At 41.7% G+C, this 25,352-nt stretch overlaps 2 protein-coding genes and 1 long non-coding RNA gene across 3 annotated transcripts in view; 2 read left to right on the plus strand and 1 right to left on the minus strand.

Moving 5' to 3' along the window:
- Positions 1-4,487, plus strand: part of LOC145396472 (pyruvate dehydrogenase phosphatase regulatory subunit, mitochondrial) — a 33,487-nt gene extending 29,000 nt beyond the window's left edge. Inside the window, exons 15-17 of the mRNA XM_080269846.1 lie at positions 1,469-1,648; positions 2,538-2,738; positions 4,290-4,487. Of these exons, the coding sequence (XP_080125972.1) occupies positions 1,469-1,648; positions 2,538-2,738; positions 4,290-4,487 (579 nt within the window). The remainder of the gene's footprint in view (positions 1-1,468; positions 1,649-2,537; positions 2,739-4,289) is intronic.
- Positions 4,488-8,908: 4,421 nt separating this feature from the next.
- Mpp6 (M-phase phosphoprotein 6) lies at positions 8,909-18,332 on the minus strand. Its single transcript, XM_080269847.1, has 4 exons — positions 18,076-18,332; positions 14,890-14,987; positions 11,785-11,919; positions 8,909-9,988 (listed from the first exon to the last, which is right to left on the minus strand). Exons 1-4 carry the CDS (start codon positions 18,127-18,129, stop codon positions 9,496-9,498), a joined length of 780 nt encoding a protein of 259 aa, XP_080125973.1. The 5' UTR covers positions 18,130-18,332; the 3' UTR covers positions 8,909-9,495.
- A 2,197-nt stretch (positions 18,333-20,529) lies between these two features.
- On the plus strand, positions 20,530-24,958 carry LOC145396474 (uncharacterized). Its single transcript, XR_013896787.1, has 3 exons — positions 20,530-20,662; positions 22,521-22,710; positions 24,581-24,958. It is a non-coding gene; the product is annotated as an uncharacterized LOC145396474 (long non-coding RNA).
- Positions 24,959-25,352: the final 394 nt, after the last annotated feature.

Here is a 25,352-nt window from a genome sequence, read left to right on the forward strand (position 1 = left end):
TGCATACCTAATTGTATCTTTTCAGGAATGAGTCAAGCTCTTACCCTCCCGTGTTTTGAACGAGTTTTATCATACATATCTTTAAATTTATGAATAGTTTTGGCACACACTATTTCATTCTGTAGTGCATTCCACTGCCAGTTGCACTATTTGGGAAACTGAATTTCCTTACGTTTTTATCATCTCTTTTTTATTTCAGTTTTTTGCAGTGTCCCCTTGCTGTTGCTTCCCTATAGGTTATATGCACATTTATGTCTATTTTCTCTTTTCCTGTGATGCCTTTATATAGCATAATCATGTCTCCTCTTTTCCTTCTCTCTTGTAATGTTGGCTGGTTTAATATTTCTGGTCTTTCTTCACAGTGTAGAGCTCTTAAGATTGGTTCCCATCTTTTAGTGTCCCTTTGCATCTTTTCAATCATATCTATTTGTTTTTTGATATGTGGATTCCAGACTACAGAATCATACTCCAGAGTTGGTCTGATGAATAATGTGATTATCTTTCTCAGCATGTCTTCATTTATATATGTAAATGCTGTTCTCATATTAGCAAGCAGTGTGTACATGTTCTGCCTCCTCCCTCCTTCAAATTCACTCAGATATACCTTTTTCACCACTCTGTTGTCATCTGTTCTCTCTATATGACCATACCATCTCAGTACACTACTTCCTCACTCCACAGTTTCACAGATAACATTATTTCATATCCAATCCACTCTCTGTCCTCCACATACATTCCTCAGCAGTCCCTTCTCCACTTCTCTTACTCTTGACTTTTGATTTTCATGCCCACCATAGTCTCACATCTATATGTTAAAGGTGGCACACTCCTTCATGTAAGCTTTGTGCAGGTGTAACACTCAAGCCTTTGTTTCTTACCAAGGCCTTCATAGCACCAGCTACTTTCTTTCCTTGTGCCACTCTGCTTTCCACTTCTTTTGCACATTTTCCCAGGTATTTGAACTCTCTCACATATTTCAGTCTCTCTCCATTCACTGTAACATCATACAGGGAGTCCTCTTCTCTCTCTGTAACCATCACTTTACTCTTTTCTACGTTGACTCTCAAGGTACGATGCTCACAGATGTCAACAGAACTCTGCTCTTGCCTACCAAGTTCTTGTCCGGTATTTGCAAGTAGTAGTAGTTAGGAAAAACTCCTGTATAAAAAGCCAGGAGCTGTTGATCCCAACAGCTTTCATAGCTTCAGATACATCTAGGGAATTCCAATTTATATTTGTGTTCAAATCTCTAAGTAGTAAGAGTCTTTAAGAGTTTTCTTCCATTCTGTGTAGTTGGGTTCTTAAGCTCTGTACTGTCCTTTCTGCCAGGTCTTTGTATTCACCTATATCACATGGTCATGCTGTTGATTAGTTCTCCCACTCTGGTCATGCTGTTGATTAGTTCTCCCACTCATTTTTTTCCCTTACTTTCTGTATAATGATGATGATAATGCTACATGTTTTTCAGTATGCTCTTCACGTGTACAACAACCTGGTGGCTGTTGGCCGCAAGTACCAGATGCGTCATGCTGGCTACTATGCCATGCGCTCCCTCAGGATAGAGAAGTTCTATGCTTTTTGGGGCCAGGACCTCGACTCCACCACTACCCCTCTTGAATGTGGCCGTGGATTCAGAGTTAAGCTTGGGGTGGGTATTGCACAGTTATCAGTTGAATTGGTGCCGGATAGGAACACCTGTTTTTCTGTATTAGAGAGTACATTACAAGGGAAAAGTGTTAACCCTTTCAGCATGAGGATCCCATTTTTATTTTATGTTAGTTGGTGATAAGGGACTTGTAACAATTCATAAAATGTTACAATTATGTATTACAGCTACAACAACAGCAACAGCTTTTTTTCTGGGGGGGGTGGAGAGTGTAGAGAGGGGAGTGGTAGGTGGGGGCACTAACCAACCACTCACTTGATGTAGTGCTGCTCTCGGGTGCTTGCGCTTTCCTCTCTTCCTTCCTTCTTTCCATTCTTCCTTTTCTGTCCTTCTTTCATACATTCTTTCCTCATCCATCTGTCTATGGGTGACTCAGTAGTGAGTGACAAGCTAAATGGTTTCCTCTACACTAGGAAACCATTTACTATGCTGGGTGGTAACCACATAGCCAAATTATGGCGCCTGGTGGTTTAGTGGGGGATTAAGGTACCCCTGTCGAATTGAGCTGGTACAATTTTATATCCAAGGGGTGGTTGGGGTTTATAGCTTGTAATACCACTCAGGGATGATTGAGGCTGGTCTCTTTCATCTTAAATATCAGGACCAACTTGCCTAGTTCCGGGCTCTTGCGCTTCTCATGGGGCAACACTGGATTAGATCATGAATGAATGAATATTTAGAGAGGATGGGGGAGAGCCTTCCTCATTTCTCTCCATTTCTCACTCACAATGGTTAGCTCTTAATAGTTCCCCCCAATCCACCCCTACCCACTCAAGCACATAAATTTCTTATGGGCTAGTAGGCTTTTGTTATCAATATGTTCCTCCTGTGTACTCCAAAGTATTTAATGATTTTCCTTGCCTTGGTACAGAAAGGCATCCACTTCATTGGTCGTGAGGCCCTGGAGCAGCAGAAGGCAGAGGGTGTAAAGCGTCTATATGTCCAGCTTCAACTTCAGGACCATAACCCGGAGGTGGACCCCTGGGCCTGGGGAGGCGAGCCCATATACCGTAATGGCATGTTTGTTGGGGTCACTACCACCACAGGGTATGGATTCACACTCAATAATCTGGTGAGTGGAGCTGTTTGGTTATGTAGTTGGTTTATTTTCATCAGATGGTACTGGGACACTCCTACAGTTTGAATACTGAGTTGCATGAAATTCGATGATCGTTAATTATGAGGTGGCAGTGAGTCATCTTGGTTATTAGTCAAATCATCCTTTCAGTCTGAAATGACCAGCAACTGAGCTGAAAGGAGTTATGAGTCTTTTTCAGATTAACCTCTCTGTGGCTACCGATGTCAAATGACGTTTTACCGTAGTATGGCCGCCACTGTCATTCCAGCACCCCTTATAAAAAACGGAAAAAAATTTTGCAAAGCGAATCAACGTTTTGAACATCATGAGACTGACCTACACTACACTCTCATACAGCTCATCAATCAGTTCAAAACCTGTTGCCATGATGAGCAGATTCTTTGTTTTTTCGCTTGTGGCCATGCCTAAACATGCAAAACTACACCCATTATCTCTACCCAGATGAAAATATCATCTTTTTCTTCCCCTGTGAAACACACACAACCACCCTGTTTATGATTATGAATAAATACAGGCGAAAACAAAAAAGACATGATAATAAGAGAAAAATACATTTTTGTTTTGGCATCTTTACCTATTTGCTGTGGTTCGTTGTACTGGTTTGGATTATTCAATGTAGTGCGACTTACAGAAAACTGTGAAAACTTTTGGGAAGTGAACGAACATCTTGGACATGAGACAGACTTTCACTTCACATTCTCACACCTCATTTGTCGGTTCACCACCTGCTGCTATGACAAGTGGCTGTACAATTGTTTTCGCTCGTGGCCATGCCTAGACACACGTAATAACACCCAATATCTCGATCCAGATGGAAAATATCATCTTTCTCCTCCCTTGCGAAACACACAAACCATCCTGTTTACAATTATAAATAAATACATGCATAAAAAAATAAAAACATGAAAATAAAAGAGGAATAGCAACAGCAGTCTTTCTTTTCATGTAATGGAACAGGAGCACACTTAGGGCTCAAATATGGTCATGTTTGCAAGAAGTTTTATGAGCCTTAGTTATGAGGAAGGAATGAGTCTCTTTTTTTGTTATACAGTACTCCATTTCACCGAGTCTGGCACCATCAGTGATGTCCTCAACGCCTGTAGTGTTGATGTAAATCCTCAGCACTAGGTAAACCTCTGTTTATTACCTTGAGAACCAGTATCAAAAGACAATACAAAAAGGTATATCCAGTACTGAGGACCTTTATCAGTGCTACAGGTGTTGAGGACATCACTGATGGTGCCAGACTCGGTGAAATGGAGTACAGTATAATTAAATTTATCCTGTATTCTGACTACACTTGGCCATAAGCTAAGCTGAAAAGGGTTAAGGATTTTTGTCAGGTTAGACTAAGTGCATTATTGTAAGATGTTAGTTTGCAATACATTTGTCTCAGGTGTGTCTTGGATTTGCTAGAAACAATGTATGGTATGCAGTGATGTATCAGTTTACTACAGTTATTCATTTTGTCATAGGTGCATTCAGAACAGTATCCATAATAACTTTTTTTTTTTTTTTTATTAGGTGTGTCTTGGATTTGTGAGAAACTATGAAGCTGATGGCAAGTTGGGCTATGTGACTCCAGAGTATGTGATGGCAGGGGACTACGAAGTGGATGTGGCGGGCATGCGGTACTCAGCAAGTGTCACCCTTCGTTCTCCTTCCTTGCCTACTAAATTCCCTGAACCTCAAGACAACCGATACTTGGCCACACAAACCTAATTAGTCTGGCCGCCAGCCAACTCCAAACAAGGTTCAGCATAGCTATACTCTGTTCACATTAATTATGTGTAAAATTGCCATATCTTCACCTTGAATGCTGAGGTGTAATGAGATTAACACTATGATATGTTGCTGTTTATGAAGAAATGCTCTGGAGAGGATATAGAACTATAGTATTTTCTAATTCTGACATTGAGCTATGGGAAATTGGATGCAAAAAGATAAAAATCTTATCCAAGTTAAAGTGAATGCATTGTAGCATATCACAACACTGTTTTGAAGAACATTTCATACTTTATTTCAAATAACTCTCAGACTTATCAAGGACTGACCAAAAGATAACGACCAAGGACCGGACAAAGGACATGGTTATTGGAACTTGGAATGTAAGGGGAGCGAATGATGAGGTGAAAGAGAGAGAGATTGTCCAGGTGCTTGAGGGTGTGAAAGTTGATGTATGCAGAATAACTGATACAAAATGGAGAGGTGAGAGAATGGGAGTATGGATGGGGTATGTGTAGGAGTAGGTGAGAATGAGAGGGCAAAGGAAGGAGTATGTATAGTTGTGAGTAAAAGATGGAAGAAGAGCATAAGAGAGTATGGATCAGTTGGGTCAAGGATTGTGTGGGTAAGATTGAAAGTTGGAATACAAATGTGGGCGATCGTGTGTGTGTATGCGCCAACGCAAGATCGTGCAAGCAGAGTGAGAGAAGAGTTCTGGACAAATGTGGAAGTGTGCATGGAAAAGTTTGGAAGGAATGAGAGAGTGTTTTTGATTGGTGATATGAATGGTAAAGTAGGGAATGTGAAGGTGAATGGAATAGTTGGTGAGTGGGGTGTGCCTGCTGAGATAGATGAGAATGGCAGTGCGTTAGCAGACATTTGTGCGACATTTGTGCTGGGAGGGGGTTGGTGATAGCCAATACCCTCTTCAGGCACAAGATGATCCACAGGTATACATGGCGAGTGATGAGAAGAGTGGGTGGTGAACTGAATGAAAGGAAGGTAATGATTGATTATGTGTGTGTGGATGAAAGGATGCGAAAATGTGTAATGGATGCAAGAGCTTATAGAGGTTGGGGGAGTGGACTTTCTGACCACGACTTGGTGGTGGCCAGAATCAAGGTCCAATTAGGATGAAGAAATAGAAGAAGGGAGGGATGGGAAGAAGGAGTATTTGTAAGGAGAGTGGAAAGGTTACAAGAGGATGAGAAAAAGGCAGAGTATAAGAGAGAAGTGGAGGAACGATTGGGCAAATATGAATTGGAGCAGATGGGGGACGTGGAAGGTGTGTGCAGGATATTTACAGAAGAAATATGTGCAGTATGTATTGTGGTGTGTGGGATGAAGAGAAGATGGAGGGGTGTGCAAGGAACAGCATGGTGGAATGAAGAGGTGAGACAGGCTGTGGCACAAAAAAAGAAAGCATATGATGAATGGATGAGAAATAGGGGCGTGGAAAAAGTTGAGAGCCGGATGAGAGAGGTATATGTAGAAAGAAAGAGAGAGGTGAAAAGATCAGTAAGATAGAGTACGAAGAGAGCAGATGAGGAATTTGGAAGGAACTTGAGTGTAAAGTGGAGGGACTGTAAGAAAATGTTCTGGAAAGAGGTGAAAAGAGTAAGACAGGGTGGAAGTGAAGTTAGCAGGGGAGTGAAAGATAAAAATGGTAGATTACTAGTGGAGAAGGGAGAAAAAGTGAGCAGATGGAGAGAACACTTTAAGGAATTGTTAAACATAGAGGATGGAGGTAATGCTAGTATAAGTGGCTGGGGAATGGCTGGAAGGAGGAGGGAGGTGAGAAGACAGGAAGAAATCAGTAGGATAGAAGTTGTGGAAGCAATGAAGTAAGTTAAATTGGGGAAAGCCCCAGGAATTGATGGAGTGTGTGGTGAAATGCTGAAGTATGGGGGAGAGATAGTAGTAGAATGGATGTGGAAAATGTGCAGATTGGCCTGGGAGGAAGGTAGAGTCCAGGAGGATTGGAAGTCAGGTATAATTATTCCCTTGTACAAAGGAAAAGGGGAAAACGAAGTGTGTGGTAGTCATAGGGGCATCTGTCTTCTTAGTATAATAGGAAAAGTGTATGGTAGGATACTTATTGATAGAGTTAGAGAAAGAACAGAGGAATTAGTTGGAGAAGAACAGGGAGGCTTTAGGAAGGGAAGAGGTTGTGTTGTTCAGATATTCATTCATAGATCTTTAGTGGAAAAGTTTCTAGAGAAGGGAAAGAAGTTGTATGCGGCTTTCATGGATTTGGAGAAAGCATATGACAGGGTGGATAGACAAGGATTGTGGAAAGTATTAAGAATATATGGAGTAGATGGGAAGTTGTTGAATTCTGTGAAGAGTATGTATGATGATGCTAAGGCTGCAGTGCGTGTGGATGGTGAACTGAGTGAATTTTTCTCTTTGAAGGTTGGGTTGAAACAGGGATGTGTCATGTCTCCATGGTTGTTCAGTCTGTACGTGGATGGGGTAATAAAAGAGGTACAAGGTAGGGTAGTGGATGTTGGAGTGGCCCTGGTGAGAGAGGGTAGTGTTTGGAAACTCCCTGTACTGTTGTTTGCAGATGATACTGTGTTGTTGAGTGAAGACGAAGGGGAGCTGCAAGGCTTGGTGGATGAGTTTGCTTACTCAGTTTTAATAATATTGCCCTTAATGCCTACATTAACTAAAGTGTGTGAGACTTTAGTATGGCAGAAGTGAAATGCCAGCAGTGAGGGTAGTGGAAATGGGGCTGTTAACCCACTGAGCCTGGGGATGCCTTTCTCACTTTATTCTTGTCATAATTACATCCTGTGCAATATTTGTAATAAGTGGGTGCATTAGAGATGTAGTTTTATTAGAGGTAGACTGCAAGATAATGCTGATTTCATGTGTGTGGTGTGTTGGGAGGAGCATGTGGAGATTGTCAGGCATTAAAGTATTGATCCTGCTGGCGAGTCTCTTGAGTGTGTGGAAGAGTTTTGTTACTTGGGAGACATGTTATGTGCTGGAGGTGGGGCTGTAACTAGCTCTGAGGCTAGAGTGAGGAATGGTTGGAAGACGTTCAGGGAGCTGTTGCCTCTCCTGACGTTGAGAGGGCACTCCCTCTGTGCTATGGGACCTTTTTATTTGGCACGTGCTATGAGCGTAATGCCCTGTATGGTAGTGACACCTGGGCAGTAAAGGAAGAGGATATTTGTAGGATCAGATGTACAGAAATGACAATGATTAGGTGGATATGTAGTGCATCCTTGAATGTAAAGCCTGGAGGGGCTGTATTTATAATGGAAGAGTTGAGAAGAGGGATAGACTGGAGTGTATTAGTGTTGTGATGAGGAGGGGTTGCTCGAGATGGTTTCGGTACATGGAGAGGATGGGGGATGACAGTTGGGTGCAGAAAGCAAGAAGCGGTTGTGAGAGGCAGATAGAAAATGACCTAGAACAAGGTCAAAGAGTGACTTCAGGGATAAGGGACTGAACAGGGAGGCTGCCAGAGATCAAGCAGCATGGAGAGCTGCCATTAGGTGACCAGTAGAGCTGTTATTAGGTGACCAAGACTAATGCATGCCAGCATGTTAGAGCCTTTATAAACAAATCAAAATGTCTCCTAACTATTTTATTCACCTTTAGAGATACTTCACACTAAAAGGGTTCATTTTATTCGGCTTTAGAGAGACTTCACACTAAAAGGGTTAACTTTATTCAGCTTTTGAGAAACTTCACACTGAAAGGGTTAATTCCATCCATCCATTATCCAGTCCTATGCCGCCCCATGAGGAACGTAGGAGCCTGGGGATTGGCAAGTTGGGCCAGACATTTAAGGTGAGAGTGACCAGCCTCACTCATCCCTGAGTGGCATTACATGAGCAATAAACCCCAACCACCTCTTGGATATAAACCAACACAGGACCAATCCAATTGGACACCATAATTACCCACTAAATCACCAGGTGCCATAATTTGGTTATATGGTTACCACCCAGCATAGTAAATGGTGTACAGGAAACCATTTGGCTTGTCACTCAGTGTAGAGTCACCCATAGGCAGAAGGAAGAGGAAAGAATGAAGGAAAGAAAGACAGAAGAGGAAGGAAGGCATAGAAGAAAAGGTACACACCCAAAGCAGCACTATATTGAGTGAGTGGATGGTGAGAGGGTTAAACATAGCACTAATAAAGACCACCAGTACATGAGGCCTTTCTTCAGTTAAATAATATAATCTGGCAATAGCAGTACCTGTAATAAGATAAAACAGACCAACTGGATTCAAGAGGTCAAGGAATGTACATGGGTTCCATAGATTTGATAATATATGAAACACAAGAGATTTGTGAATGATGCGGAGTACGGATACAGAATGACAAATAATAATAATAATGATGATGGTAATGAAAACTAAAACATGGAACAAATCTTTATTCATAACATCTCCACCATTCAGTTCTGTTATCTCAATTCTTCAGTGATAAGAAACACCAGTTTAAAAATTAACAGTTAATGTACCTGCCAACTTTACAGCATTATTACAGTAATACATACCCAGTACATACATGCATCATCTAATCCTGTGTTGCCCCATGAGAAGCATAGGAGCCTGGGGCTAAGGAAGTCAGTCCTGGCACTTAAGATGAGACTGACCAGTGCCTCATTCATCCCTGAGCGGCATAACATGAGCAATAAACCCCAACCACCCCTTCGATATAAACCTACACAGGCTCAATCCAGCTGGAGCATTATTGATTTCTAAAAATATTGTTAACTATGACATTTTATATGTCAAAATCATACTTACTATAGTCAGTCAGTTTTCATCTGACAGTGATCCATACCCCGTTTCAGCTCTGTAGATGACAGGTCAAGTCAGACTGGGGATAAATTTGACTGATTACCAAGGGGATTCATTCCTGCCTCATAAATAAGGGTCACCAAATTCCTTGCAGCCATGACTTGGTATTTCAAGCTGTGAGTGGCTTAACTCAGTCAAATGAAAACAGATTACGGAAAGTACACTAATATAATTACTATGATGGAGTGGATTTAATTTTTTTACCTTTATGACCCTTTCCATACTTGTTGCTCCTTCTGTCAGCAGCACTGTCATCACCATGGTTCTCACTGAATTCTCTTGGCTGTCCATTACCACTGAAATCCTGCATCTCCTCTTCTCCATGTTCATTTCTGTTTGCCCTACCCCTACCACTGAAGTTTTCTCTGCCTCTACCACTGAAGTTTCCTCTGCCTCTGTACTCCCCTCTTCCTTTTCCCCTAAAGCCATTTTCCCTGCCCATCATATCACCTCTTCTGCCCCTCACAGAGAACACTGGCCTTATATAGGAGTTGCCCCTTGGCCTTGCTAAGTGTTTACCGGTACTTGCTGCTTCATCAGTGTTGGGCTCCTGGTCTTTCCAGGAGTCACTGTCATCGAGGTGGTTGCTCTTTCTCTTATAGTGATGTGCCATCTCCTCCACACTCACATCTGCATCCATACTGGTCACATCCTTGGGTTCAGCAGACCTGTAATAATAATTTGTATTATTTATATCATACCATTTATAAAGGTTCCAACATGTTTGCATGCAACAGCCTTAGTCACTTAATGGTGACTCTCCACGCTGATTGATCTCTGGCAGCCTCCCTGTTCAGTCTTGTATCCCTGAGGTCACACTTTATGACCTTGTTCCAGGTCTTTTTTGGTCTGCCTTTCATAACCCTACCCACAATGTTCACACTTCTCATCTTCCACACCCATTTGTCATCCTCCATCCACTCAGCACACCCAAGCTATCTCAGTCTACCCCTCATCACACCACCAATACATTCCAGTCCCATCTTTCCTCTCACCTCTTCAGTCACAATCTTAGCCCCCCCAGGCCTCACATTCAAGGACACACTACACATCCATCTAACCATTGTCATTTCTGTATGTTTGGGTCTACGAATAGCCTCTTCTTTCACAGACTCTGCAGCAAGATCAATCTTTTCACACAGGACAATCTCTTCATGCTCCCCCCGACACACTACACACACAAAATCAGCACTATTTTGCAATCTGTCTCTAATACCATTTCATCTTTTATGCACCCACTGTAAGAATGATGATAATAATAGGTGGTGGCACTCATCATCCACTCACTCGATGCAATGCTGCTCTCGGGTGCCGGCCCTTTCCTCTCTTCCTTCCTTCTTTCCTTCCTTTTTCTTCTGTCTATGGGTGACTCTACACTGAGTGACAAGCCAAATGGTTTCCTGTATCACTTCAACTGCTGCCCTTGAAGTATATTTGCCAATTTCACTAATTTTACGGCAGGAATTGCATGGAGTGGAAAAGTTTATGAGAGAGTGGGAATTGAGTTGGAGAAAAGGTAGTCTGACATCAGAAGACAGGATGACATGTAGGTGATTCATCTGAAGCCACCCCTTCTTGAATTATGGAGTTTGGCTATATATACAATACACTAAATAATTTTCATCATGTACGAGAAGTATGTCGAGGCACATGGTATGAGATGTTTTGCTGCAATGGCAGCTTAGCTGGATTCAATGGAAGCAATGTCTGATCACTCAGATTATTTTGTCAGATGAAAGTGAGAGTGAAAATGAAAATGCTACTATAAAAGAAAGAAAGTAAAACAGTTTTGAGTTCATTATATCAAATGGCTCCAACACCACAGGTTTTGACAGCTCACCGCACAGGTAATTATTATTTTTTTTACATCATGTTAGACGTCATTTTACTCAGGAAATTATGGTGTATTTTTTTATGTGGAATATTTTATCAAAACAATTCCCTTTAAATATCTCAAAACCCCTGTGTGTGTGGGACATCCAGAAAAAAAAAAATAATTATGTTGAATGGTTCCAACACCACAGGTTCTGACAGCTCACCACACGGGTAATTATTATTTTTTTTTAAATAATGTTAGACATCATTTTACTCAGAAATTACTATGTGGTCTATTTTTTGATGTGGAATATTTTATGAAAACTATTCCCATTAAATATCTCAAAACCCATGTCTGGGACATCCAGGGGGAAAAAAAAAAAATCTGAAATGAAAAGGTTAATAGAGCTGAGCCAGCAGTGCCAGATATTGTGTTCAGCCTGATATTGCGATAATGGATAACTGAGAGAGTACTGTATTACATACACTTCGGTACAGAGTTACTCAGTTTGACAGATAAACAGATAATGGATGGTTAGACAAAAGAAGGTTGGATACATAGCTACAGAGATAGACAAACAAAAAACATACAGATGAACTAACAAATAAGTACAGTATATAAATAAACAGAGGGACAGACAGAACTTACTTGACAACTCTGTACAATCCAGTGAGTTTTTCTTCATTGATTTTCTCCACATCTGGATCCATCCCACCAAAGGAAAGGCGGGAGGGTAGGAACTCTATGCAGTCAACATACGAGTTGATGATCATTATTTGGTCCCTGTGTTAGGAGACAGAGAGACAGCTGCTAATTGTAACTCAAGCACAGAACAGTAAGAAACATTACTGACTAAGTACATATGAAACTACCAGGTGCTATCCAAAATTTTCTGGACTAATGGTATACGAAACTGAAAACTCACCATAGCTCCTATTGGCCGCCACCACCCTCAAAGTACTTCCCTTGTGCACTGATACACCGGCCCCAGCATTTCCTCCATTGCTGGAACTCTCCCTGGAAGTCCTTTTGGATGAGTGTCGAGCACTGCCTGCTATTCCTTCTGGATGTCCTCAGTGGTATCAAAACAACACTCTTTCAGTCTGATCTTCATTTTTGGGAAAAGAAAGAATTCCAGGGGGCCTGGACAAGAAGGTTTCATCTTCTGAGGCGAGTCCAAGACGCTCAGAGCAGACATCAGTGCACTGCTGCATTTGGTCAGTTGTCAGGAGCCTGGGGTCAAATTTGGCTGCGATGCAGCGCCTGCCCATTTCTTCAGAGGGAATCCTCTGACATGTCCCAAAACCAACTCCCTTTTCTTCACAAACATTGTGAATGCTCTGATGTCATTCCTCATTGACGAGCTGCTGAACTTTTGCAACATTTTGAGGAGTTGTGCTGGTTTAGGGCCTCCCTGTGTGGTTGGTCATCATCAACTGATGTTCGACTGGCCTTGAACCATGCATGCCACTGAAACACTTGTGTCCGACCAAGAGATTGCTCACCAAACACATTGTATCATTGCCAGGGTCTCTTGTTACATTTTTCCCGAGATTCGCACAAAATCTAATGCAAATTTGTAGTTCCATTTTTATATCCATCTCAAAAATCGTCTGACGACAAGTACATGACAGCAAACCAGTCAAGCAGGGCAGCAGTCCCAAGGTGGATGGAAAGCTGATGACAGGGAGAGATGGAGTTCCCGTTTCACCAGCCCTCAGGTTTAGTTCCTGACCATCCCCCTTTGCTGAACTGGTTCAGTGTTTCAGTAACACAGAGAGTAGGCCAGCATGCCCTCCAATACAAGTTTCTCTAACTGTCAAAACCAAACTACATGCATAGTACGCACAACACTACCCTTTCAAAATTAAAAGAAAAATGGCGTCAATAAATCATGCCTCGGAGTCTGGGGGGGGGGGGGGCATAAATTCCTCCACTATCCGCCCCTCTCCCGGTGACGACTCAGAGAGATGCCTGGAGCCACTGTCTGACTCACTTCTTCATTTCTGCAACATTTGCGGCCTTTCCTCTAACTTTCTAACTATCGAACACCACCTCTCCTCCTCTAACCCTCACCTTCTCTTCTTAACAGAGACTCAGCTGTCTGAGGCAACTGACAGAAAACCCTTTTCTGTTTCCTCCTACTTTCTCTATATTCATTTCAAAGCCAGCGGTGGCTGTTGTGTATATGTACACAACGATTTATCTTGCTCTCGTGTTCTTGAACTTGATTCTTCTGAATTCTCTACTCTCTGGCTTCAACTTTCTTGTCATTCTCTGACTAAATATGTCTGCGCTGTTTACTTACCTCCTAATTCTGCTGACTATGAAAAATTCTTCGACTATCTTACTTCTACGATGGAACACATTCCATCCATTACTCCTTTCTCTGAAATCTCCATTCTAGGAGACTTCAATGTTCACCACCACCTTTGGCTCTTCTCTCCTTTCACTGACCCTTCACCTTTCCATTTGGTTCCTGCAGCTTCCATCTCAGCAGTTACTTCGACAAACAAGAGATGAGGCTATGGCACACCTAATGTCTGACTTGGCTCGTATCTCTGACTAGGGTAAAAATAATCATGTTGTTTTTAATGAATCAAAAACTCAGTTTTTACACCTATCAACCCGACACAATCTTCCACAGGAGTGCCCACTAATGTTTAATAATATCGAGTTCAATCCTGCATCATCCTTGAACATGCTTGGGGTTTCATTCACTCAGGACTTATCTTGGAAAGATCATATTACATCTCTTGTAAAATCTGCTTCTAAGAGATTAGGTGTGCTAAGCCGACTCCGTAACTTCTTTACCCCAGCACAGCTGTTGACCTTATACACGGGTTTTATTCGCCCCTGTTTAGGGTACAACTCTCATGTGTGGGGAGGCTCCCCACTTACAGCATTTCCCAATAGGGTGGAGTTATGGCTTTTCGTCTTATCAATTCTCCTCCTCTTACTGGCTCCCTTCAACGTCTGTCTCTTCGCCACGCTGCTGCATCTTTATCTCTTTTCTATCGTTACTTCCATGGTCATTGCTCCTTTGAACTGTCTGCTTGCATCCCGCATCCCTTCATCTCTACGACGGATGCGTAGCACCCGTCTAGCAACAAACTCTCATCGCTTTTCTGTCCAGCTCTCTAATGCAAGAGTTAACCATTACTCCCAGTCCTTCATTCATGCAACAGGTCAACTCTGGAACTGTCTCCCTCTGTCTGTATTTCCTGCTTCCTATGATCTCCAGTCTTTCAAACGCAGTGTGTCCAGGCATCTCGAAATGAACGGATCTTGAATTTGGCTCTCTTTTGCATTGTTTTTGCTTTTACTTGGAAGGAACGGTTTGCGGGCTCCAGGCCTTCAATTCCTTCTTGCTTGCATAAAAAAAAAAAAGTCACTAATCCCGATGTCCGCCTAGCTCCGCACCACGTGGCACACTGACCCACAATGCATGTTAGTACTGTCACTTAGAGGCGAATCGTGCTATTACAACCTGTTTAGGCGTCACAATCCCAGTCTGAAAAATTTTGGATAGCACCTTGTACAGTATACTATTTTTACTCTAACTTGGCCTAAAATATCCATCTCTCCATCTTCAGTGCTGAGCAGTTATATTATTTTCTTGCTAGAATATGATGCTAGTCACAAAGTAGGATGTAGAGCCTCAGTTTTTTTTTTATTTCCCCTCCCTCACTGCTATAAGCCTCAAAAGAAGAAAAATCTGGGCCAAGTAAGGATGAAAGAACTATAACTTACGCTCCCTCATGCAGTGACTGAAGTTGGTCCTGATACAACTGCTGGCGTTCATCATTTTCCTCTTGAAGTGCTGCTTTCTCTTTGCTCTTTTTCATGAACTGTAAATGACGTAAACATAAGAAGGGAAGCCTGGAACTTGGGTAATATAAAGTTTTGATCATAATGATAAACAAAAGTGAAATCTGAAAGCAATACACAATTAAAATCTATAATAATAATGATGATGAGTTCAGCCATTACGTGACCAAGGCCAACACACGGATGCATGTTGGAGCCTTTATGAATAAAACAAAATAAATAATAATAATTGGTTTATTGTTTTTATGAAGCATCAGTTCTTCCAAAGGAATTCACTGGTGGTCAATACATGTTTGCACCCTTAATTTAAAAATTTACATTATTTGCACATGCAGAAGTGGCAACATGACATGTAACCAGCAGACTGTCACTGGAAAGCACTGACGAGGAGCCTACACGTGGTGGCATTGTGACCCCCTGGTGTAGTGGCTGCAGCGTCCATCTGAGAGCCAAATTCCCACATACAGTATTTCCCTGCACCTCACAGTGGAGTAAGGCCTGAGGTACTGTACTGTCTATGACAAGGTGTTCTGGATCCCAGCACCATATATGCACTGTACTGTACTTGCTGGGGGTGGCCTCCACAGCAGTTGCTTACCTGCAGTCAATGGATCTGCTTAGCCACAGACGGGTTCAGCAACCACAACTATAACTGGGAAAGGGTTGATGTATCACTTCCAACTACAGCACTGCAGTGCAGTAAGGGAAAAAAAATAAATAAATAAAAAAAGTGATAATGCACAAACCAAACTTTAACCTAACTGTAAAAGCAAACATCTCAAGTCATAATTCTGGTATCATTTGGCCCTAACCTAAGTATCCTTCAGTCCTAAAATGAAGAAGTTTACGTCAGTCAGGAGAGTCAACCTAGCAGATAAACCCCCCGCAATATAGGGGCTTACTCTTAATCCTACAAATGATTTTATTCAGCTTAGGCATGGATGGATCCTGGGTGATTCAGTGTCCTGAGGCTTGCTTTGAATTTCATTCTTTAACTTGGTCATAATCAGTGAAATAACAAAGGTGAGAGACATGCCACAGGCCCCACCCACTGCACAGTCCCAGGTCCTGGCAATGGATCTGGGACCCCTAGCCCACTAACCTTGACCAGTGGCTGAGGTAGTGGCCTAGGGCCACCCTGCCAGGACAGCTACAGGGACACCCTCCAATCGCGCCTTGGCACTGTAACTGTCCCGCCATTATATGCCTATTGACAGGGGAGCCTCCTGAGCGTTACTGCCAGGTTTGGGCCCCTCTCTATTGGGTGAAACAGCAGCTTGGAAACCACAATGCCCTGTACCCTCTGGCACAAGTTTGAGCCCCATCTCACCCCAGCCCCACGATCTATGCTGGTGGAGCCTCATCATGCCTCCTCTCAAAAGGTCTGCCACTAGTTGAAGGGGAAATTTTCTGGCCGCATGCCCTTGGTGCCATCAACCCCAGTGACGTAGTGGGGTACATTGTGTGATATGTAAAGCGAATGTGGTATAGTGTATGAAAAAGAGGAAGTGTTTGGGAGACTATGCTGGTCTACTCTCCATATTAGTGTCACTGAAAAAGTCAGCAAAGGGGGATGGTTAGGTAGCTTGTGAAACATCTACCTGCACAGTACTTTACCAGTACCATACATACGCTGCTTCCTTTGACCGACTGTCATGTTCATTTACCCCATACAAATGTTATGCAAACCATCCTTGGCTGATAAATATCACTTAGTTGGATGAAAAAAATGGGGATGCTAAACCCCTTTGTTCTGGAAAGTGATGTGAATCAGTGCCAGCAAGGTGAGAGTTTTCCAATTCGAAAGCACCAACATATGTGGCAAATAGCACCATGAGAGCTGAAATAGGAGCTTCATCCTGCACAACGTGACATAGCATCAAAAATTTCTTCACAAAACATGTGATAGAAAAAGATGGAACTAAGCTATTAAAAGAAATATTTATCAGAGAGTATGAAGAAGGAAAAACAAAATGGATAAAACAACTAAAGACCTACAGTACTTAAAAACTGTAAACATAAGCCAAACAGAAGTTAGAGATATGACAGAAAATGAACTAAAAAAGACGGTCAAAGACTTGGATACCTTAAAATGGAAAAAAGAAATATGCACCAAAACTACTCTCGTCCTCGACAGACAATATAAACACAAAGAAGTAACGTGGTTTGACAATATGGAAGGATCAAGCCTCCTAACAAAAGGCAGAACAAACACATTAAAATTACACTGGAGGAAGGGACACCAGAACCAGGACTCAACATCCCCATCATGTGGAGAATCTGAGGAAATACACTTTATACTTGAATGTCCTGTTTAGGACACCATCATAAGAAAATGCTGTATACCTTCATGCAAAAAACATTACATGAAAAAGACAAAATGGCTGAAGTACTATTATTAACAGCCAAAAATTCAAGACACACCAAAAAATAATTCATCACACAAGTATGGAAGAAGTAAAATCAAAAAAATAATACGAAAATGACGATGCAAGGGATTAGTACCATAGCAAAGGCAATCCCAACACTTGACTGGACTGGACTGGGGTTCAATATTGCTTCCGTTAATTCTGTCAGTGTGGATCTAAATATCAAAGGTATAACTTTAGAAGTAACCAATGTTACCAATTTTCATTACATTACGTCCCTGAACTATTCTAACTAAGACTTACCTTTTAAGCCTAGTTTGAGATGGGGGAGCAAATTTTGTAGGGATAGTCATATAGTGGCTTAGGTTATGCTACTGCTCAGTAGCGGATGAATGTTGCGCCATATAGGCTGGCACAGGCGTGTGCACTCGGTCTATGCCAGGCCCTAGGTTAGGTTAAGTTAGTTTGGGTTAATTTAATGCAAAATAGTGTGTTTTTAATTAATTTTGATCTTGATTTTGGGGGATAAGCCCTGTTTTGGAAATCTTACTCAGAATTCCAAAAGAGGGATTTTCCCCCAAAAATGAAGGTCAAAACTAATTAAAACAGTATTTTGCATTGGAAAACATAAATATAATAATAAAAGAAACCGTTGGTTACTTCTAAAAATTTACCATATCAAATTCTAACAATGCACTAGCAAGTATTAGGCAAAATATGGTATAAAACTAATCCATACCTTCAGTTCCAAAACTGCCTTAGACAGCTTTTTGGCAAGTGGTCTCTGTTCCATCTCCACAAAGTAGTTCACACTTCAACGAAACCTTCTGAAGCTTGCGGACCTAATTAACTCACCACCTATGGTACTCTTCAGTGGGAAATTTCCCGCAGCATCCTCCTAAATTAAGATAAATTGTGCACGGCACCTGATAGTCGCTCTTCTCCTCCTTGAGTACAGAGTCTATCCCTGTTCCCAAATCTTTTGCATCGGCGCTAGTTTTCAGTATTTTCGTTATCTATTACCTTATGCGAGTCGGACCCTACACGGCTACACCATCATGCATACAGTACATCGAGGTGGGTTTGATTTGCCATGTGGATAGAGTGAGACGAACTGGAGGAGGAGGACGAAACCGAGAATGAGATCATATGGGGGAGGTGGAGTAAACATGGGCGATTCCCCGTCAGGGCGAATCTCCGTCATTATAGAAATAATATTACTACGATAATTAATTTTTATGAGGAACCACCAATAATCTAAGTTCATTCAATAGCGAAGGTTTGGATATTTTAGTTGCACATTGCCTCGCTTATGACGGAACTATAATCTATCGTCACCCACAGCTCTCATTAATTTTAATTGGTACTACAATATCCTGGCTATGTTTTAAATTGACTCTGAAAAGATAAAAGTATAATAATATCAAATAATATCCAGTGTCTTGCATCACGAGAGCAGTGTATGAGCTGGCTTTGTCAACAGATGGCACTGTGGTCGCCGGTGTTTCGTCTGTTTGTTTACAAGGTTGATAGACACTGATTGTGTACAAAGCAGAATCCGTGGCAGTGCTAATAAACATGGACACCGCTGTGTTGTGAAAAAGTCTGATGGACTGACACCGACATACATTTTCATTTCTTCCCAAGACAAACGAGGTACGTAAAATGAATTGAGGTAACCAGTCAAACATCAATAAATATACTACGGTCAGAAATTCAGGTGTAAATTAAGCAAAAACAACAGTAAGTACACCTGTGAAAGAAAGCTGTAGGAAATCACTGATTCATTCCTCATAATTATGATGAAGGTTAATTTAGGTATTGATACTGCCGTACAGTACAACTGCTACCGTACATTCACAGCGTAGCATACAGTATTATTAACTGGCCATTAAGCGATCAGTATTGACGATTGTGCTATGATGACAGTGTTATTGATCATGTGAAGATGATATTGAAGGTATGCACCATTTATTATTAAAAGATGGTATTTTAGCAATAACAGGAGATTACTGTTACATACAGGTAGGAACCATGTAATAGAATACAAATTTCCCTAAGCCATATGAGAAATACACTGAGGTGGTTTGGACATGTGGAGAGAATGGAGAATGAAAGACTGACTAAGAGGGTGTATGTAGGTGAGGTGAAGGGAGGGAGAGGGAGAGGTAGACCGAGGATGAGGTGGAGGGATGGAGTTGAGAGGTATATGAGGAAGGGGGGGGTGAGTTGGGGGGAGGGGAGTCAAATGGTGGGTGGCAGAGTGACTTGGAGGCGTTTTGTCTGCGGCCACCCTTTGCGGGATTAGGGCGTCGGGCTATAGATAGATAGACATATGAGGTGTGTATATATACAGCTACCGCAAACTGAGATGGATGTTGCGGGAATTGAATGGAAAGGTGAAGAGTGGAGTTATCAGCATATGAGTGGATAGGGTTAGATGTACAGCGTAGAAGGTCATCGATGAATAAAAGGAAGAGAGTTGGTGATAGGTTAGAGCCCTGAGGAACACCGCTGTTAATAGATCTAGGAGAAGTACGATGGCCGCCTGCAACAGTGGCTATAGAATGACCAGAAAGGAAGCTAGAGATGAAGGCACAGATAGAAGGATAGAGACTGTAAGAGGGCAGTTTGGAAATTAAAGATTTAAGCCAGACTCGATTGAAAGCCTTTGAGATGTCAAGTGCAATATCAAAGCTTTCACCAAAATCCCAAAAGGAGGATGACCAGGAGTTTGAAAGGTAGGTGAGAAGATCGCCCGTGGAGCGTCCCTGACGGAACCCATACTGACGATCAGAAAGAAGGTTGTGATAAGAATGATGCTTTAAAATTTTTCTATTAAGAATAGACTCAAAAACTTTTGAGATACAGGATGTTAAAAATTGGACAATAGTTAGAGGGTTGGGAATGGTCACCTTTCCTTGGGACCGGCTGAATGAGAGCAAACTTCCAGCAAGAAGGAAAGGTACAAGTTGATAGACAAAGGCGAAAGAGTTTGCCTAGGCAGGGTGCAAGCACAGAAGCACAGTTCTCGAGAACAACAGGAGGAACTCCATCAGGCCCATATGCATCACTTTACATTTTCTTTGACATTTCAGTTTACTTATTTAACTTGATGGGTAAATAAGAGTTGGGATGAACTGATGTAGTTATTTATTTATTTGTCTTACACTATATCTTTCCCAACACTTCCAGAGCTGTGTACTCAGTGAGGTCAGTGACTGCTCTGCTCAGCTGGTGCATGTGCTAGTTGGTAGGACATCACCCTCATAGTCAGCAGCATCAACCAATACTTCATCAACCAAACCATCTTCGGCATCACCCAGGTCAGTGGGGTCATCTGAAGGCTGCAGCAATGAGAGGAGAGGAGGAAGCACTTATGACAATTGTATACAAGTACCTGTCTGTTGGAATGTCCCAGGCTGTACCCAACTGGCTGGCAGCACTATAGGTAATATTTACTATATTTTGTCAGTGTACTGCACAAATCCTGCACCAGCAGCACACAACACATGTAATAGTGTCCTCAAGCACATCTGAAATGTGAACCCAGTGAACTGTGGGCTCAAGCTGCCCTCCTCCTGCAGTTCACCATCCATTTTTCTGGGGATAGGGAGGGAGCTGAGGAATGTTTGTCAAACCTGGCAGCGGAGCTGACCAGTACACCACGTGAAGGCATCTGTCTTTGTATACTTTACTGAGCTTATATTGTTTGTAAAATGGCTTCTGTACTGCATCTGTCTTCACTCAGTGTCAACATACACTTCACAATGAAGTCATTTAGATGGAATATCAAAGCAACAGACTCTGAACCATTTTTGTTAATAGTAAACTTATGGGTCTGTTTTTCTATCTGTCTTTCTCTATCTGTCTGTTGCAAGGTACCTTATTCCTGTAAGGGATGGCCACTAACAACTTGCCTCCATGTTGCCCTGTCCCCTACCCTCCCTCCAACTCACACCCCTCCTCTCTCATATCTTTCTTCATTCCATCTCTCCATCTTATCCTTGGTCTCTCCCTCCACCTCATTCATGTGCACTCTTCCTGTCAGTCTCTCATTCCCCATCTTCCCCACTCCATCTTTCCATCTCATCCTTGATCTCCCTTGCACTCTTCCAGTCAGTCTGTCATTCCCTATCCTCTCCACTTCATGTCATCCTTGGTCTCCCCCTCCACCCCCTTCACACACACTCTTCAGGTCAGTCTCTCATTGTCCATCCTTTCCACTCCATCTCTCTCCTCATTCTTGGTCTTCCCCTCCCCCTCTTCCCCTCCACCTCACTCACAAACTCTTCTAGTCAGTCTCTAATTCTCCATCCTCTTCACATAGCCAAACCATCTCAGAGTATTTCTCTTAACACTTACAACCACATCAACACCACAGTGCTCCTTTACGTCTTCATTTGTCAGTCTGTCTGTTTGTCTTCTTATCACAGCATGAAATAACCATCTTTCCATCTTGACTACCGAGATGTCCCATCCATCCATCATCCAATCCTACACTGCCCCATGAGGAGCATAGAAGCCTGGGGCTAGGCAGTTGGTCCTGACATTTAAGATGAGAGTGACCAACCTCACTCATCCCTGAGTGGCATTACGTGAGCAATAAACCCCAATCACCCCTTGGATATAAACCTTCACCGGCTCAGTCCGATTGGAGCACAGTAATTACCCGCTAAACCACCAGGTGCCAGGAAGGGAAAAAAAAAAAGAAAAATAGAATCCATATACCAGATAACAAATGTCGTTCATTCATAAAAAATCTATAACACTTGGACTTAAACTACTGTAGGTTGAAGTTTTGAGGGAAAGTATTCTGGGGAAGTGAGTTCCAAAGAGAAGCAGTTTGGGGAATAGATGATATCTGATAGGCAGAAGTTGTTTAGTATGGCAGTGTATCAGAGTGTAAAAAAAAATAAAAATTCCCAGATGAGGTCATAGAGTGTGATCTCAGGGATAAGGGATTGATAGAGAGGGTGCTAGAGATTGAGCAGCATGGAGAGCAGCCTTCCAGTGAGCAAGACCTACACATACAAGCTTGTAGGAGCCTTGATAAATGATAGATGGACAGGTAAATAGACAGATGGACATGAATAGACAGACAAACAGGTAGCAAGATATATAATGCTTTGTTTTGATGTACAATGAGTAGGTTTAATTTATTTATTTATTTATTTTTTCTAGATCTGGGAGCAGGGCAATGACATGGCAGGGACAGGGCAACATGGAGGAGATTTGTTTGTGGCCACCCCTTACAGGATTGAGGCGTCTGATAATAGATATATAGATAGATAGTAAAGCACACAACATGGCCCATAATGACCTCCATCAGTGCTGCCTTCAGTTGGACTCTAATGGGGTGACCGATAGGAAGGTAAGAGCACGGCTTAGTGTAAGAAGTGGAGTATAGTAGTGGTAGTAAGGGTTGCAGTAGTGGTTGTAGTGGGTGTGGTAATTACAGTAGTAGTACTTATTGTTGTAGCAGCAGTAGTAATAGTGATGGTTGTAGTGGTAGTAATAGTAGTAGTTGTGATGGTTGTAGTAGTAGTAATAGTAGTAGTAGTAGTAGTTGTGATAGTTGTAGTAGTAATCAAACAGAGAGGCATTGATGTTTAATTTACACAGGCATGTTGGAGCCTTTATAAATGATATAAACAGAGAGGGGTTGATATCATATGTTTGTATCATTTATAAAGGCTTCAACATGCCTTTATAAATGATACAAACAGAGAGGGGTTGATATCAAAAGTTTGTGTCGTTTATAAAGGCTCCAACATGCCTTTATAAATGATACAAACAGAGAGGGGTTGATATCGTATGTTTGTGTCGTTTATAAAGGCTCCAACATGCCTTTATAAATGATACAAACAGAGAGGGGTTGATATCGCATCCTCACACAGTTAGTGCAGATTTAAAGAGAGTTTTATTGTAGCATGAAAAAATATTTTGGAAATTGGCTGTTTGGATTCAGTAATGTGTACTGTATTGTAAATGAGTTTTTATTCCTGTAGAACAGATTGACTCTATCGGATACGTTTATGCGAAGCTACAGAATGTGGTGAATGTTTTTGGTGTATCAGAATTCTGGGGGCTTGAATGATGAGTGAGTGGAAGTGTGGCCCATTGGACAGGGCAAACTTGGGCTGTCTGGACATTGCTACTCTTCACCCTGTCCTAGGGTGGGAAAGGAGGTCCCGATGATGATGATGATGATGATGATGATGATGATAATAGAACAGTAATGAGAAGCTTCACAGTCTGTTGTATAACACAAGCATTGTGGCTGCCCTGGATGCCGGTACCTTCAGCCTATATGTTTTTTTTTAAAGTGTGTGTATGTGTGTGTGTTCTTACCTAATTGTATCTTTACAGGAATGAGTCAAGCTTGTACTGTCCGATGTATTAAACCATTTTTATGATACATATCCTTAAATTTATGAAATGTTTGGACACACTGTTTCATTTGGTAGTGCATTCCACTGATCAGTTGCACTATTTGGGAAACAGAATTTCCCTGTGTCTTTATTGCATCTCTTTTTATGTAACTTTTTGCAGTGTCCTCTTGCTGATGCTTCCCCATAGGTTATATATTCATTTATGTCCATTTCATTTTATGGATTTATATGGCATTATCATTTCTCCCCTTTTCCTTCTCTCCTGTAGTGTTAGTAGATTCAATTTTTCTAGTCTTTCTTCATAGCTTAGATCCCTTTAGCTTGGTACCCATCTTGTAGCTGCCCTTTGTACTTTTTAAATCTTATCTATGTGTTTTTTGAGATGAGGATTCCAGACTGCTGATGCATACTCCAAGGTTGGTCTGGTGAATGATGTTATTATCTCTCTCAGCATGTCTTCATGTATATATGGGAATGCTATTCTCATATTGCAAGCAGTGTATACATGTTACGTACCTTCTCACTGATGTGGTCAGCTGGAGATAGTCTGTTATTGATAGTCACTCCTAGGTCCTTCTCCCTTTTTGATACCGGTATGTCTGATATGTGCAGGGTTGGTCTTCCTAACTTATAACCCCAATCTGATCTTTTCTCACTTTTATCAAACTTAATTACATGACACTTGTTCACATTATATTCCATTTGCCATTTATTGCTCCACTGTGTGTGTATGTGTGGGGGGGGAGGGGAAGAAGCAACCAGAGGCCAATGACTATGCATATTGTAAGAAAAGCTCTGTTCCATTGGCTGAAAACTATGTAGTATTAACTCAGAATTTTCCATCCACAGAAGTTCAGGCCCCTGGATCTGTGGCCCAAGAAGACCCATGCCATCTGATGCAGTCTGACAGTGGCAGATGAAGCTCCTCACACCTAAGATATCAAGAAGCGAATTTCCCACCACGCAGGTATGCTGTCAAGGCATAAATAAATGTCGGAATATTTACTTTTTAACCCCCACTGAACTGTTTTTAATTCCCCCTGAAGAGTTAGATGACTGCAAGTGTGTGAGAATGTTAGATGTCTGAGCAATTGTGTGAGAATGTTAGATGTCTGAGCAATTGTGTGAGAATGTTAGATGTTTGAGCAACTGTGTGAGAATGTTAGATGACTGCAGTTGTGTAAGAATGATAGGGAATGTTTAATTATGTGTATCTCTTGTCATTTTTTATCCCACAGTGAAAAATAAATTATGCATCATGTGAAATATGAGTTTTTTTTTTCCCAGAGTCATACCACAAGAGGCTTTTGCAGACTTAACACATCTTTGTGATTCATTCCCATTGCATCTCAGTGTCCTTTTGTATGTAACTAGTAATGAACAAAATAATGCAGGAGAATACTGAGTTGCAAAAATGAAGATAAATCACTAACAAAATGGAGCTACAGTGCCTGCCATACAACTCATAATGTGGCCTCTTGTGGGTTGCGCCATCCACTCGCGTGATAGTTTTCTTTGCTATTTACATCTTACTCTTATAGATTAGTCACTTACAGGAGCAGTCTAGCGTGGACTAACCTACTTTAAGTTTTCCCCTCATATGCTTTTTGCTTTTCCAATT

This window comes from Coenobita brevimanus, chromosome 38 (genome assembly GCF_032717465.1).
Source record: "Coenobita brevimanus isolate Jiangsu-jjx chromosome 38, ASM3271746v2, whole genome shotgun sequence".
Taxonomy (NCBI): Eukaryota; Metazoa; Arthropoda; class Malacostraca; order Decapoda; family Coenobitidae; genus Coenobita; species Coenobita brevimanus.

Coding starts and splice junctions, on each gene's coding strand:
- Mpp6 (XM_080269847.1), bottom strand. CDS start 18,129: ATGGAACAGAGACCACTTGCCAAAAAGCTGTCTAAGGCAGTTTTGGAA. Junction 14,988..18,075: donor AGGCAGTTTTGGAACTGAAG/GTATGGATTAGT, acceptor CGTCATTTACAG/TTCATGAAAAAGAGCAAAGA. Junction 11,920..14,889: donor CAGTCACTGCATGAGGGAGC/GTAAGTTATAGT, acceptor CTCCTAACACAG/GGACCAAATAATGATCATCA.